Source organism: Balaenoptera physalus, assembly GCF_965194825.1.
Source record: "Balaenoptera physalus genome assembly, chromosome: 13".
NCBI lineage: Eukaryota > Metazoa > Chordata > Mammalia > Artiodactyla > Balaenopteridae > Balaenoptera > Balaenoptera physalus.
In genome coordinates, this window is record NC_138892.1 from 16,320,434 (window position 1) to 16,337,867 (window position 17,434).

The 17,434-nt window shown below is 41.4% G+C and overlaps 1 protein-coding gene across 4 annotated transcripts in view; it reads right to left on the minus strand.

Annotated features, from left to right (window-relative positions):
* The window catches only part of POLR3B (RNA polymerase III subunit B), a 115,127-nt gene that overhangs the window by 10,486 nt on the left and 87,207 nt on the right, over window positions 1-17,434 (minus strand). For 3 of the 4 annotated variants that reach the window (XM_082419371.1, XM_082419372.1, XM_082419373.1), the window contains exons 24-25: window positions 5,023-5,126; window positions 3,926-4,092 (exon numbers count right to left, since the gene is read on the minus strand). In XM_082419371.1, the coding sequence (XP_082275497.1) occupies window positions 3,926-4,092; window positions 5,023-5,126 (271 nt within the window). Of the gene's footprint in view, window positions 1-3,925; window positions 4,093-5,020; window positions 5,127-7,201; window positions 7,257-17,434 lie in introns of those variants that run through there. The other variant, XM_082419374.1, reaches the window with a different exon arrangement.

The following is a 17,434-nucleotide window of genomic DNA, read 5'->3' on the forward strand; positions in this document are numbered from 1 at the left end:
TGTGTGCGTGTGTGTGTGTGTATACACACACACACACATATATATACATATATACACACATACACACACACACGCGCGCACACACACACACACACACACACACACAATGGAATACCACTCAGCCATAAAAGAGAATGAAATTTTGCCATCTGAAGCAACATGGATGGACTTGGAGGGCCTTATGCTAAGTGAAATAAGTCAGACAAAGACAAACACTGCATGATATCACTTAATGTGGAATCTAAAAAATACAACAAATTAGTGAATAAAACAAAAAAGAAGGAGACTCACAGATATAGAGAACAAACTAGTGGTTGCCAGTGGGGAAAGGGAAGGGGGAGAGGCAATATAGGGGTAGGAAAAAAGGGTTATTATGGGATTACATGAAATCATGTGTGAAACTTTTGAAAACCGTAAAGCACCATCGAATTTAAAGAATCATTCATTCAATTAAAAAAATAGTGTAAAAAAATTTAAACAGGCTGTGAAACAGTGTGAACAAGACAGTCCCTCCTTCACTGCTGCCACCCTCATCAGGCCACCATCCTTTCTTGCCTGGACTACTGCAGACAATCCTCCAGTTGGCCTCCCTGCTTCCACTCTTATCCCTCAACAATCTATTCTTCACACAACAAGCCAGAGTGATTCCTTCTAAATCATAAATCATACCAGGTCATTTTTCTGCTCTAAATTCCCAGTGGTTTCCCATTACATTCAGACTCTGCATCACCCAAATACGGTGTCACGGCCACAAGGTCTAACACAACCTGGTTCCTGTCCACCTGACTCATTTGCTATTTGCCTTCCTCACCGCTCATTCTACTCCAGAAGCACTGGCCTCTTCACTGTTCCTCAAATGTAGCAAGCCCGTCTGCCCCGGGGCCTTTGCGCTTACTGTCACCTCTGCCTGAAACATTCTTCCACCAGGTATTCACACGGCCCTGCCAAACCCTTCACCTCCTCCGAGAGGTGCGCCCCAATCACATTCTCTAGAGGCGCCTTCCTCCCACCCCAGCATCACAGTGCCAATGCAGTCTCAACTCTCACCTTGGTTTTATGTTCTTCAGAGCACTTGTCACCGTTTGCTATGAAAGTACACATTTGTTATTTCTCTAATTATCGCCTGTTTTCCCCAGAAGAAGTAAACGCCGCAGAATAAGCACTTCATCTCCTTGTCACTGTGGCCCCTGCACTAATGACCCTGCCTGGCACACAACCGATACTCAGTAAACGTCTGTCACAGAGCTGACTTATGAGCCTTTAGAAAATCTGTAGTAAGAGTTTAAAAAGAGAGTGAATATTTAAGTGCTTTGACAGTGGAAAGCTTTATTTTTTTTTAATATAAATTTATTTATTTTTATTTATTTATCTTTGGGTGCGTTGGGTCTTCGTTGCTGCGCGCAGGCTTTCCCTAGTTGTGGTGAGCGGGGGCTTCTCATTGCGGTGGCTTCTCTTGTTGCGGAGCACGGGCTCAAGGTGCACGGGCTTCAGTAGTTGTGGTGCGTGGGCTCAGTAGTTGTGGCTTGCAGGCTCTAGAGCACAGGCTCAGTAGTTGTGGTGCACGGGCTTAGCTGCTCCGAGGCATGTGGGATCTTCCCAGACCAGGGGTTGAACCCGTGTCCCCTGCATTGGCAGGCAGATTCTTAACCACTGCACCTCCAGGGAAGTCCCTGCATGACCTCTTTATCTCAGTTTTCTTAGTTGTACAACAAGGGGGTCAGACTAAGGTTCTTTCCAGATTTAATAATAAATGATTCTAATTCCTCCACTGTATGGCTGCTCATAGTAGAATTTCTAGAACTTTGTCACCTAATGCCATTCTATCATTAACTGAATAAAGCCATATCCAATTCTTCCTCCTAGCTATGCTCGAAAATGTGACAAGGGATGAAAGCTGGTGGGTGAATATGTTTGTAAGCCCTTTATGGAACTTTCAACTAACAAGCTAAAGTAGTGTTTCTCAAACTTTGCAACTGAGATGAATGGCAAAGAAATGAAAACAATTATTGGCTGGGGGCACTGGGGAAGGTGGTGCAGACAGAGCCTACAGCTGTCCATAGGAAGCAGAGCACAACCCATCCAAATCTTCCAGTAAAATTATGTTCAGAAGGTCCACCGAATTGATTCACTGGTTTTGCATACTTTCTGGTCAACTACTGCATTATTTCTGGATGAGAAGCAAAGACTAAAATGATCAGTTTAGCAGTGATAACTGTTTTTTTGAAATGGACCTTAGTTACTTCACTGAATCAGTTTTGAAATGGACCATCACTCTTTTCCTGTAATGCGATTTCCTATAACATCTCAACTATGATACACCTAAAGAAATCCACATTATTACAGTCTAGATAGGTCATTTGAGAAAGCAGGCAATATTTTTAACAGATACAGATTTTGGCCATTTTCATCATATCTGGATAGTCTATCTGCAGCACTAACATCAAGCTCTGTGTTCTCACACATGCTTCCACGCTGAGTTTCACTTGTGCTCAAGCAGTTTGAAACCTCAGAAGAACGGTATAAATGCCATGTCCCAGAGTTTTATCTGGCATAAACTATGTAAGTGGGTCTTAATTTAAGCAACTGATTTGATCCTTTAAAACCATGTGTGAGTCAAGTTTGAAAACCTGATCATTCAGGGTAACCTCAGGGACATCTGTTTCTCCAGGGAACCAGGAAGACCCAGCGCTCTGCTGTGTCTCCCTTCAGGCTGCTTTCCAGCCTCCCCTCAGGCTGCAGCCGCTGCCTCTTCCACTTCCCTGAACTTCCCAAGCTCTGCCCCTTGTAAGGTGCTCAACACGCTTCTCCCCTGCATGAAACACTCTCCAAATGTCTCTTCTCATCCTTCCTATCTCCACTGAAATAGCCACCTCCTCACAGGGGTCTTCTAACTTATTCTTTGGTTTCATTTTGGTGAGAGCTATTTGTACTTGTACTGGTTTGTTTTCATTCCTTTATTCAACAAACATTTATGGAGCGCCTGCTGTATGTCAGGCCCTGTGCTAGACACTGGAAATAAAACAGTAAACAAAACAGACAAGCCCTGCTCTCATGGAGGTTACATTCCCATTGGAGAGACAGATAATGATATTATATGGTATTATTACATTACTTGATAATGATGAATGCTACAGAGAAAAATACAGCAGGAAATGGGCAACACTGAGTTGTGGTTTTAAAGTAAGTAGTTGGGGTAGGCCCTGCTGAGAAGTTACCTTTTGTCTTATTTTTTAATGTCTAGTAACAAATCTCAGTGGTCAGCCCCATAGGTCAGGGACCACGTCTATTTTGTTCACTGTTACATACTTAGTACCTAGCACATGTTAGGTATTTAACACGCCATTGGTGAATGAACGCGCAAATGTTAGGCCTCAGGCTACCTGTCAGAGCACTAAGTATCTGATATTCATCATAGTAGTGCAGAGAAAGGCCAACAGTTAAGAGATTTTGTATTATAGACAATTGATGTGTTCTTTAAAAGCTGTGTAGAAATCCTATTTTGGTAAGTAAGATCTTCTCTACTTTTTAAATGGGAGCCTTATCGGCAAAAGAGCACTCCTTAGTTTATTAGTTTTCTAAATTTGGACTTTCTTTTCTCCCCTCCCCCAGTTTCACTGAGATATAATTGACAAATAACATCATGTAAGGTGTACAACGTGTTGATGTGATACACACATACCGCAAAATCACTACCACCATAGCTTAGCTGCGACGTCCACCATAAATCTGGATTTTCTTGTATCAGATTTCTTAAAGGAGTAAAGCCGTATATCTTAAGGGCTCTTATGCCTTATCATATTTTTACTTTTATCCTTTTACTTTAATAAAATCATACTTTTACTTTAATAAAATCATACTTTTACTTTAATACTTTTACTTTAATAAAATCGTAATTTTCCTTTAAGGCGTCTAAACACATACTCACCCTGTGATGCCAGATGTAACATAGTCTTTCCCCAAGTAGTTATAACCGTGGCGAACGAGGTCCTCACACACATCCTTCACTTTACTGCCTCCAAACGCAGTGCCGTAGTGAAATCTGCCGTCTAACACGCCGGCCTTGCCCGCCAACAGCTCGATTAACTTTCCCACCTGTGGGATGTGAACAAATTAAGTGAGCACCTTCCTGTGGTTTAGGAATTCTGTTTATTTAGCTCTGGCCTATTTCTTCCAAAAGATTATAAGACTACTACTATTAATAAGAGTGATAAATCAGTAGTAGCAAATATTTATCCTCTCTTACTGTGACCTAAGTTTACACCTCCAAAACCCCGATGGGATAGGTACTATTACCTCCCTCAGTTTACATCTGAGGAAACAGAGGGGTTAAGCAACTTTGAAGTCCCACAGCTGGTAAGTGTCGGAGCCAGGATGACAGAATGGTAACCACAGAAAGGGAGATACATTGATACATGGGGTTCTTCTGTTGAGGGGTGAGTTCATCACTCAGAAGACTGCTCTCGAAGGGAAGCCCAGACCTCTCCACATCCCCTCTGTAGAGATTAGCCCACATTGTCAGGGTCTAGGAACCTATTTATTTGGTAAGAGGTAAAAGGGCCCTTTCTGAAAATCAGTTTCAGGGCCCCATCTCCTCCGCTCACTACAAACCAACTGCCTGCCTTTTTCCTTAAAGGCAGTGCCTCTGAAAACCGTACTAACTGGGCTTCCCTGGTGGCGCAGTGGCTGGGAGTCCTCCTGCCAATGCAGGGGACACGGGTTTGAAGCCTGGTCCCGGAGGATCCCACATGCCGCGGAGCAACTAAGCCTGTGCGCTGCGGCTGCTGAGCCTGTGCTCTAGAGCCCTGGAGCCACAACTACTGAGCCCGTGTGCCATGACTGCTGAAGCCCGTGCGCCTAGAGCCCGTGCTCCGCAACAAGAGAGGCCACCGCAATGAGAAGCCCGCGTGCCGCAACAAAGACCCAATGCAGCTAAAAATAAATTAATAAATAAATTTATTTTTTTTAAAAAAGATAACATTCCTTCTTAAAACAGAAAAACCAAAAAAATAAACCCATACTGACCGTCATTCGAGATGGGAAGCCATGGGGGTTCATTATGATGTCCGGACAGATGCCAGAATCACAAAATGGCATGTCTTCCTGAGGGACGATCAAGCCACAAACACCTGGGGGAGAGAAGATTTCATGCCACGTAAAGCCGAGCGGCAGAAAGGAAGAACACAGTACTTAACTGGGGTCTCCCCGCTGCCATCTCTATTTCCATTGCTCTCAAACCTTCTCCGTGGTCTCCATCAAGAGTAATAAAAGCAACTTCCAACAATCCTGCTACACGAACAGTTCAAAAACGACTGTCCTTGCAGAAAGGCACTGCAGCCTGCGGGTCGGCCTTCTGGCACGACACACAACGTGCCGTCAGGCCGTCTGCCCGGCCTCTCTTGCCCCAGACAGGGGAGAGCAGTGGCTTCCCCACGCCCCAGCCCCATCATCGTTCCTGACGCTGCAAGTCAGCGGCAATCTCGCTCCTTGTCAGCCAGTCTGTGATCTGCTACCTACTGTACCCACAGCACAGGAATGCGAGTTCTCTGACCACCAGAACTGACTGGGCAAGGGATGTGTTTAGACTGTGGTTTTAAAACCTGGGACAAGGAGTCCTTGTGAGTGGCTGATGTGCTGACAGGGCTACCTACTGGCTGCCGAGCCCTGGCTGGTGGGCTGGCTTCTGCCAGGGCTTCCCTGGCCGAGCTTAAGCTGCCCTAGGGAACTGTAATTCCTATAGCTTACGGCACGTTAGAAAAGTGACCTCTGATTGAAGTTGTAAAGTTGAACAAGAAAATTAAATGCCAAATTACTCTTGGAGGAAAAGGCTGGAATTAGAAATGAAATTCTAAGAATGAAAACAAAACAAAACCCCACCAACTCTCTGCACTCTACTGATGGTCTCTTAAATTAGTCGTACTTTATTACTCCCCAAATATTATTCTAACCTGTAAGGGATCTTATTGCTTAAATAGTTTTAAATTCCTCTGATTTCTTTCTTGGTAGAATGACTATACGGGTACAATTTAGATTGTTCACCGCAAGCTACCTAATTCAGAATTAGAAAACTAGTGTACAATGGCATTGGACCAAGAAAAAAATGCTTTTATATTTCTTAACATGAAATTTCTTTTCCTTTGTATACAAAGTTATCAACCATCTGCACCTATTGAAAAGAAAGTGTTCTCAAAGAAATGTTTCTTTCCTCAGTTTGATTTCTACATAATTACTCAAACTATTTTAAAATAAAATTTTTGTGCATGTTATAATCATCAAGACCTGAAGTCTAAAGAAAAAGAGTGCCATCTGCCTATTTAACATCGGTTATCAATGTTCAGATTTCCAGTGGCTACAAACAATATGGTAATTCGGTTCATGAAGTTGAATTCTAGAGCATGCCTTTTTGGTTGAAATTGTATTGTTTATTATAGAGAACACATGCTTTCCTACATTAAGCCCAGAAACATTCAGTTCACTTTATTTCAAATTCAGCTACAATGTGTTAGAATTTAAATCAAGCAGAGTCTGTGACTCTCCTTTCTTCCCTCCAAAAATCCATCTTGTCCACACTGAAATTATCTGACAAAACACTAGGGCTACTGGGAAATCTACTCTGAAAGAGATCAAACTGTAAATCTAGGTGCAACCGACAACAACATTGTTTAGCAGTGAACAAAATGTTAAAAACAGCAATGCCTAAAGAGGCCAGTCCCTGGGACGTGCTTGGGTGAGAATGTCACTTTGGCTGGTGAGGAGGTGGAAGGTTCAGCTACATCCCTTAGAAACAAAACTGAAGAAAAGCCTCGGCACCCCTTCAGCAGCAGTTCACAGGGGGATGCTGGCGTCTGCTCGAGAGGAAGCTGCCTGTTCACCCCCGACAAGAGAAGGTGGGAGTGAGGTGCAGGAGGTACAGAAACCCACTGCGGAAGCAGGACACACTCATGTTGGGGGAGGGTAAGGAGTGGCATGATTTGCATTTTGTATTCTCAGTCTTAGGTGACAAGTTTAATCAAGCAAATTTAACTTCATTTTGTTATTAAAACGAAAGCAATGCTCCCTCCCCTGAAATCTGAATCTCCCAATAACTCTGCTTGAAATCTGACTAATATTTGGTATAGAGATTCCTTTCTTGGGAAGTTACTTTCTTATCAGCCCTTTTCTGACATTGCAGTTTAAAAATACATTGGTTATATAAGTCACTTACAGATTTTTTCATTCCATTATAGGAATGGCTTTGGCCACATCTGAATCAAGGGCACCTGTAAGCCAAAAATTAAATCTTAGCTAACTTAAAATTACTTTAGGCTCTGAAAACCCTTTTATATGCCAAGATGGTTCCCATAGCAGACAGGCCTGTGTTGTTTGTTTTGTGTGAAAGTGAATGATAAAAGATCCATGAAATCGACACAGAAAGCCAGAACAGCAGAAAGAACTGAGGGCTCTCCATCATTGCGGCTTCTACCCTCTGCTGACTTGTGGAACAATGGAAGCTACACATCCAACTGCAGATCTAACACAGCTGTGCATTTCATTAGATGAAGAGCACTAGTGACACAAGTAAATAATTAACTTATTCTGGTCCGCTGACTGTGCTTATGAGACCAGTCATAGCTGACAGATTTTAATACAAGTTAACACAAAGAAACCATAATGAGCTTAGAAGTTAAAACAAAATATTTAGACAGAATTTGATGATCTCGAATCTCAAATCAGACAAATGATTTTTTAAAGTTTGTATTTTACTGAATTCATTTGGTGGGGGGAAGAGAGTTCTCAATCTTAGAACCAGACTTCTCTTTCTTTTTTTAAAGGTATTTCTGTTTCAGAATTATTCAAATCCTTAATTAAAGTAGGAAGGTTTTTTTCTTATTTTTCAGATGAAAAATTAAAACTCTGGTTTCTCCAGGGACAGAGGCATAAGAATCTCTTCCAATATTTAGAACTCTTAAAAGTTATAGTTACTTTCCTTTAACACTGGTTTAAAAATGTAAATGATATGCAGTACGCTTCAGTGTGTTAACACTCCCCTGGATCCCTGAAAAGGGGATGGACTACAAATAAACCATATCTAATGGAAGCTGTTGTGAAACAATTACTGATTCATACCTTAAATGCTTACACAGCATTTCAGATTTTAAAATAAAATTTCATCCCCCGGCTCACGCTGGTGTCTCGACTCCATTGTTTATAGCACAACCTCCTGGCAGTGAATTGCAAATACACCAGTTTAACAGGCCCCGGGAACACTTAATGCCCTCATAGGGGCCAAATGGGAATTAGACCACAGATTACACTACTGAACTTTTAACAAATGAAAACAGACAACAAGGAAAAACTGAAACACAGAAAGTTAGAGCAGAAAGGTTCTACAGATACCCAGTCAATAAAATATTACTCCATCACCGTCAATCTTAATTTCAAGTTGTAAAGGTAAAGAATTTAGGGAGTCTCAGGAAGCCACAAATCTCACCGCCAAGCCACACAGGAAAGGCAAATCTGGGGACCCACTGCCACGGTTCTCTGTGTCACGGCCCCTACACTGGAGGCTCTTACACCAATTTGTTATTTCTATTTCTGTGGCCTCGCAGAACACGTAAATCATTTTAAGAATACCCAGCAAAAGTCCAGTTAATCTGACAAATCACTCTTAGAAAATATTTCTAATTGTAAACAGCAACTCACTTGTTCAAAAGTCATTTGTGGACTTTTTTTTATTTTTAACTAGTCTTAGTGTAATGGATCCATCTCAACCCAAATAGGAAAAAAAAAAAAAAAAGGTAAGAACGTGAGAAAAAAGATAAGGAAGAAAACTAAAGCGTTATATTACCATATAAAGACAGGAAAGCAAGTAACAACTGGCAAAAGACAACTGTAACAACGTCTTTAATCTGAGAGCTCTTTTTGGTGTGACTTTAACGTGTTGAGAACCAGCTAGCAGAGGGTTTTCTCTTTTGTTGATAGCCAGGTCTCCCCTTAAGATCACATTCTACTTCACTTTTTAATTTAAAAACTTTTTATTTAGCAAGTCTACCTTCTATGTAACCACTTTTGGATTAAATTTATCACTCTCAGGTTGATATATATTTTCACTCTTCCTTTTCTGAGTGAGAAGAGAGAGAATCATTTCCCTCGATGCCCTCAGTTAATAAGCTGCATGGCAAATGCTGTGACGGAGGCGGGGGATACGAAGAGGTTCAGGGACCTGAGTCCACTCGAGAGGTGTCCCACGCTGAGGAGCCTAACTGAATACTGACCATGAAAACACCTGGATAGTTCAGCTTACCACGTTCTAATGCTCTAAGAGATGCAGAGCAAATCAGGTAGTATGTACTGCTGAAATAACACTAATCAGAGTCTAAACTGCCTACTTTTACTTTCTGCGAGTACCAGTTAGACAAGACTTTTCTGCACAGTTTAACACTGTCACTAACCAAAGGTGAAATGATGCTGCGATGCTTCTCCATCAGTCCTAGTGCAAGAAGAGGGTTGGTGTTTGGTGAAGGAGTGATCACTGTATCAATGCCCGGTATTAATGAGGTTCATAAATGGGGGCCGGGGGGATGCGATCTGTAACGGGCTCACCACTCCTTGGACGCTCAGACCTGTGTAGGGCGGGACATCCTGGAATCGGGTGACCTTAATTTGTCTCTGTGCTGTTCAACTGATATTGTTACCTTGGGGATAAAGCACCACTTTCTGGTGAGCCTTAGCTGTTTGGTCTTTGGAATGGGAATAATTAGCACCTATCTCATGAGGCAATTGTGTTAGAAGAACAGATGAGCTAATGTCTGAGAGGTACTTTAAGGTCCTCAGAGAAAGGCGGCATCTAAATACAAGGAATTATTATTATATAAGAAACCTAATTACTCTCAGCAGGAAGCAAACTAGCAACGCAAAGGAGACCAACTTAATGAATGGAAGGGGCAGATGCAGTTGCACTAACTGTGGCTGAAGAGACCGAAAAGCAGCTCACTCCGCTGGGCTGTTCAGATCATTTCACACGATCAGGACGGTGTCTCCTAATAACTTCAGAACCTCACAGGACCTGGGCTGTGGATTTCCAGGGCAGAGTAGCTTGCTGCTGATGAATATGGTGGTAAACGGGGGCCGAAGAAGCAGGAGGAATGCTTTCAAGTTTGACTGTTCGTGTTAAATAAGATATGTTTCTACTTTGAACAAACGCATCTCGATAAGCCTTTACATATTCAGAAATGTAAATCTCTAAATCAAAACGCGAAGGCTAACACAGGTGGTTACTCCTTTCTTCCTTTCCCCCTTTCCAGTTATTGAATTAACCTTCTTTTATTCTCACACCACACCTTAAATAATCCCAAGGGGGAGGGGAGGAGACAAAAACTGTTGAATCATATTAGCTTTGTTCTGTTGTTGAATCACTTCCAGATCTATCACATCACTTGCCATATCCCGGTTGACATAATTTTAATTCGGCTCTTCCTTACATGTTAACAGATAAATAATGCATAAGAAAACTTGATTAGCTTTCTTATTAAAACATCACTCTAAATGAGAGGAGGCGCTAGAAGACAATACAGTTTTTACACGGCTTTCCCATGAGCAGTTGAATGGTTTGATGTGATAAATTTGCATAGTCTGAAGCACACAAAGGGCTGATTAATTGAAACCCTTACAATGCTTCTGGAAGCAGCTATTGTAAAACAATAACCATAGGAACTTTACAAAATACACATGGCTGAATGTGTCAAGAGCTTAATAAAATGTGTTGAGGCTACACTATTTGGAAACAGAATTGGAGATTTTTATTCTGGGCCATAAAACACTAAACACCCTAATTTCAAAGCTTTACTTGGATATTTACTGAAAGGTCAGAGGGTTACAGGCTAGCTACCGAAGACCAAAATTTGTTCTTAAAAATCTAAATTAAAAAAAATCTTCTCGAGGTGTCTATGTGGACAAAATAATCTTGATTTCAAACGTTAAAGTAAGAGTTGCCAGAACTTCTTTTTGGAACAAAACTCTGAAGGATTGTCTGGCATCATATACCTTATCTTGGGGCTCACACTGTTAGCTCCATCGGCCCCCTTCTCCCCCCTCCCACTTGGAGTCTTTCATTCAAGCAGGATCAAGCAAAGTAGGGAGCCAAAGATATCCAGACTTTGAAGCTTCAGACTAGCAGAGAGGATTTTAGACAGTCTCAAGTGCTACATGAGTACAAGGTGTTATTATTATTACTTTAAATCAGAGTCTTTTCATTCTCTCAATTTTAGAGAACATAATATAGAGAATGGAAATAACAAGTGAAGGTCTGGAAAAGGCATAGTTTTTGCCCAGCCTTGTTTAACAAACAAAATTCCCTCTTGGCTTTTCTGCCACACACAAATTAATATTTTCTTACTTCCCACAGCCTCCTCATACCTACTGTATAAAGATTCTTTAATGTGTTGGAAAGTCAGGGTAGACTTTTTTTTCTTCTAATAAACATTCAGTTAATATCTTAATAAATTAATTTAACAGGTTGCTGAATAACTTTTATTAATGCAAAATGGAGGCAAGTGACCTTATAATGAAACTTTTGTTGAACAAGAGAGGGCCAAAGACGAATCTTCCAAACAATGTTATCCATAAATGCATAATCCTTATGAACCAATACTGTGAAAAAACTGCATTTGGTAAGACTATATTTCTATTTTAAAACAAAGTTTGACTTCACTCCACTTAAACTAGCTGTCTGAGGATTTAGGGGGCGATACTGAGGAGTGTATACCATTATCTCAGATTTGCAGTTATTAAAAAGCTTCTGTTTGCCAGGACAAACACTCTTGCTCAAATACAGTTTTTCCTCTCCTTTGGAATACTGTTTGGTATTGCTGCCGATTCTGTGATCCACAGGACCTTTGTTGGAGGTGCTAATCCTTTTTCACATGAGAGACTGAGAAATGTTCTTTCAGAGAAGTGATATATTGCCTTTTTTCCCCCTACATCAAAGGAGTCCACTTTTTCCTCCCTCATTGTGAATGGCAGCAAAAGTAAGAGGAAATCTGGAAATATAATAATTTGGTTTCCTGAGCAATGAAATGAAATTTAACTTGGGGAGTTCCTTAGGCTGACAGATAATTTTTGTTAAAGGATTAAAAAATAAAACAAACAAACAAAAAACCCAACTGAGCAGGAAATCTGCTCACCCTTCTAATAAATGCACTAACCATCATAGAAAGCAAGGCTCAAGATAAAAGTGTTTGCCTTTGATGAGTTCCCTTCATATAGAACCTATGCCAAAGTTCAAGAGGCTTACATAACTTATTTTGATTTTAATAAGAATTCTAGTTCCAAACATGACTCCAATCAGCATTCTATGTGAATGTGTCTTCCTATCTTTAACTCTATCTATAAAGCTGATCAAGGAAGAATGTGAAGAGAAAACATGAAGAACATTCCAGACCCATCTCTGCTCTCTTTTCCCCTGTGGAGCATCATTATGCATCTATTATGTAAGTCATGGCTTCACTCTGAAGTACCTGGAAGTCTAGAACACTTGGGAAAGGAGATCAAGACTTTGGGGTTCTAATATTTTCCCACCACCACCTGAATTTAAAACAAAACTAAACTTTCCTTCCTTGGTAAACAAACACACAACAATTTCATAACTTTGGTGTACAGATTATTACTAAATCATCTCACCTTTTCCAATATTTTGCATACTACTAAAGGATGAACTGTTCTCGAGATTCTTGACCAAAGGCCAGCTCCTTTGAGGGGGAGCTGATTCACTGCGCATTTACTGATGAGATGCGCAACGGACCTCACAAAGACCCAAAGGACGAATGTACTTCATTAAAATTCTTTGAATTTCTCATTGGAAAACTATGTTGGAATTCCCTTATCTAAAAAGTGTGCTGTGAATGAATATTATCTGCTTTTCAGGCTGGAGGAGTCTTCATGTTAATTGTGACACCCTCTTCCTTACGGAATACTTTCTCCTTCCTCCATGCTTGGCTCTCTCTGCTTGGTCCTCCTCCATTACCCAGGTCACAGAAAGTGATGCTGTTTACTGGGTCTGTCACATTTTTAACAGCTACTGATCAAACACTTTCACTTCTCCAGTGGGGCTCCTCTGTCTGATCGATTACATTCAAGCTTTGCTTATCACACAGCACTGATGCTGATTCCCAACTACTTAGTACTGACTCTCCTGCCCCAGATCACCCACTTATTGCAGCCTCTTCAATCTTCTTGCTGAGCTTTTGTAACATAGAACACATAGCTACCACTGTTTAGCCTCCTCTTCACATTTGTTTCATTTAGCTACTAATTATCCTACCACCTTTGAAGTGAACAGGCTTGAGCAGGAGAGACACTCATGTCCCGTGAAACTAAATTTTCAAGTCTCCTTTAATTGTTAGAGAGGATATTTTAAGAGGCATTAGGTACAGAAATGCCATCTACATAGTATGCATATACAAAAAGAATTCCTAATAACAGCTTTGTCAAAGTAAACTTTTAACAAAAGACAAAAATCAGGCCATCTGCAGGGCCACATCGCTTTCTAAACACCGAGAATAACAAATTCAATGCTCTAAATGGAAGGGGCAAAAAGAGATGGGCATAAAGATGACCTACATCAGAACAATCTTTATATTTTCTCATAGAGAACACATGTGTGTCAGCTTGCAGGAGATGTTACCAAAAAAAAAAAAAAATATATATATATATATATATGTAATTTCCAAACAATTCTATATTTCAAGAGTAAAAACTAAGTTCAACTAACTACTGCGCTTACACTGGTATGTGTCTAGACCAAAACAGAAAGAAATCACTGTAGGCGTCACGGTGAGACACATGAAATTTTTATCAGCTCGTTTCATGACAACCACAATAGCATAACCGACATTGTGGGCTATTCTCCGTTTCATTCACATTTTTACTTGCTGGCATCCAACTCTTTCAGGCCTCATCCAGCTCATCTTTGGGCCCCACGCTTAGGGCTGGGTTGCTGCAGGGCTCCATACAGACGCCGCCAGCTGTGCCTGCTGCATGTGAATATTCCAAATCAGCTCCCCGCCAGCACTGTCCAAGTCACTCCCCTCAAGTACCCCTCCTTTTCCGTCTCTAACTATCACATCTAGCCAGATGAATCAGGTGAATGGGAAAAGTGGAGAACTCAAAAGTTCACTTCCTCTTATATATGCTCAAATTCTTGATAGATTTGGGATTTTAACCAAAGCTACCAAGCCTGACCAGAGGACCAATTAAAGAAGGGAGTGGGGACAGTGTTTTACAATGAGGTGATTTTAGAATGACAGGAATACCTGAAAACACAGCTCTGTGTTAGGAGTATATCTTAATATGAGGGTTTGGCAGACATTTCTAAAACAAGGTATGTGAGGATAGTGCTTCCTCTGGAGTGGTGGCAGAGGAGTGCTATGTGAAGCTGCTTATCCAGGAAGAAAGGGAATTTTGTGTCTCATTAAGGAAATATTAGAATTAATATTTAAATTACTAATATTAAATATAATATTAAGAAATATTAGAATTCTGTCCCAAGGAAAGGTTGTGTCTTTTCCAAGGGGAAATCTCAGGAAATATGGCGGCAACCTTGGGGGCAGAGTGGTAATGGGATATCAAAAGAGAAAAGAAACACCTCAACTGGAATTAACAGAATGGGCAATGCACTTGGAATCAAAAATCTGGATTTGAATCCTGACTCTGCCAGCACTAAGCTGTAGTAGGCAAGCAAGCTACTCACAACTCTGACTCTCAATCTCCTATTCTGTAGAGTAGAAATAACAATACCAACTAGAATTGTAAAGGTTAAAGGATGGAATATAGATGAAAATGCTTATAAACTATTAATACACAAAAGGTAAATACTATAAATGCAGGTGACTCCCAAATTTTATCTCTAGTCCTAACCTCTCCCTGGAGCTTCCGACTCTATATCCAAATGCCTACTCAACCTCTTCACTTGGAGTCTAATGGGAATCTCGAACCTGAGGGCCAAAATTTCAACCCCTGACCTTGCTTAACTCCAAAAAAACCATTCCTTCCCCAGTCCTCCCCTTCTTGGTAAATAGCCCTTCCAGCTGCTCAGGCCACAGAACTCACCCTCAGTTCCTGTCTTTTCCTTCTCCAACATCTCTGCCATCAGCAACTCCTGTTGGCTCTAATTCCAGAACATATCCAGAATCTGTCACTTCTCTCCAATTTTCCACTGCTACTGCCCTTGTCCAAGCCACCGTCCTCTCCTGCCTGGACCACTGCCACAGTCTCCCTGCTTCCCTCTCTGTTCCCCTCCAGTCTGCTCTCCGTATGGAATCCAGGGTGATTTCTTAAAATAGTAATTAGATCTTGTCACTCCTTTGCTTACACTCACCACCCAACAGGCCTATTGGTTCCCAACATATTTAGTATGAAGTCCAAACTCCTTTCCTTTGGCCACAAGGCCCTGTAGTATGTGCCCCATCCTTTTTCTCTCACTATCTCAAACCATGTTCCTCCTCAGGCACATGCCTGGCCAGACTGGCCTTATGTCTATTCCCTGACTATGCCAAGCTCACTGATACCTCGGGGCTGTTGAACTTCACTCTCCCAGACCCTTGCTTCTCCGGCTCCTTTTCGTCCTCCAGGTCTCAGCTCAAATGTCGCTTTGTGCAAGAGGCCATCCCTGACCATCAATCCACAGTACACCCCCTCTCCCCGCAAACCAGTCACTCTTTCACATCAGCCTTCATCTGCAGCACTTATCACTATCTTAAATTACTGTGTTTGTGTTTTTATTTACTTCTTTTCCATCTGTTTCCTTCCCTAAGAAAATATAAACCCCAGGAAAGCAGAGACCCTGTCAGTATTTACCACTGTATTCCCAGTATCTAGGACAGTGCCTGGTACATAGTGAAAGCTCTAGAAATGGATCAATTAATTAATAATATAAGCACTTGAGATGATCCTCCATCTTTGTGATCGGTGCCCTCATTTCCAGGCTTAACACCAGTCACCGTGGCCTCCTTCCTCTCCTTGGCTCTCTTTATTCCTGTCGGTCAGCACGCTGCACTGATCTGCTCTTTACTGTTGTTCCCCATTTTTTCTTTCACAGGAAAAAAAATCTTCATCACAGCCTTCCAAGTCCAAACCCCACCCAGCCTGCCTTCCTTTCCTGCCCAGCCTGCGAGAGAAGACAGGGGACAGACCTAACAGCAGTTACCTTTACTGACTGCTGGCGGTACTCCAGGCGCTGTGCTCCCTGCTTTACACACATCATTTTGTTTAATCCCAGTAACAACTCCTAGGAAACCGTCTCCATTTCAAAGGGATAAAATTGCTCACTTAGCGCTCAGGATCTCTACCTCTTTGCTATACTTTTTCTCAACCTGAAGGCTTTCTTTGAATGCTGAACAGAGGTGGCCATGAAGAAAAGAGGAAATGTGTCCATTCAGTAAGCCCACAAGGCAGGGCAGGGCTAACGGGTATACATTACAGGAAAGCGCACTCAGGCTCAATATAACCATCGGAACGGTGCCACCACAGAACGGCTGCCTCAGAAAGCAGCAAGGGCCCCCCTCCACAGCTCATGTGCAAAGTGGAAAACCATCTGCCAAAAATAATCTAAAAGAAATTCTTATACTGGGGAAGATGGATTTGGACTAGACATCTAAAAGGTCTTTTTAAACTCTGAGCTTTTGTCCCTATCTACAATAAGCTCTCAACTTCTCTCTCATGAATGGTCTTCACCATATAGTTTAATATTTAACTATATGTAATCCTTTGTATTCATCTTTTTGCCAACTCCTTAGGGGCATTAGCCAAGAGTTGAGTTTCCTTTCTGCCTCCTAGAGAGCCCAATACGGTTTTGAGCCCATGGCAGTGACTTAAATATGACCAAATAGATTTCTTTGGGCTGTCAAGGCAGATTCTCACTGAAGCCCAGGGCGCACATGTGGGTGGGGATGTGCATTTAGCTATTTCGGTTGGAAAAGCTTCAGTGGGCTTGTGTGGCCAGTTGGCCAGTTAGGACTGGGGAGCTATGAGTCTAGGGTGATGAAAGCCCTGGTACCAGTCTGGATAAAGATGAGACATTCCATTTCTGATATTTACTAGGAAGAATAAGTTATACTAATTTGGGGAGGGAAGATTTTGTCTTGTTATACCTATACATTTAAGATATTTAATTATTCCACAGACACATTGAGTGAATACCATATAATATGCAAAGTGCTGTGATGGCGGCATAGGGGGGGTTAAATAAACTAGTAGGGCATGTTTCCTACCCTTGATAAATGTAAAATATACTTAAAGTTAGCAAACAAGGTATTCTGATATTTAACAACAACATATACAAATATTTTAAAACCACTGCTATTTTTGAATCTTTACAATTTATATATAAATGAAAAGAACCTGAAAAAATAGGCTTCTGCTACTGTCAAGCCTCTGACTTCAGATGGGTGACATTCACAGAAAG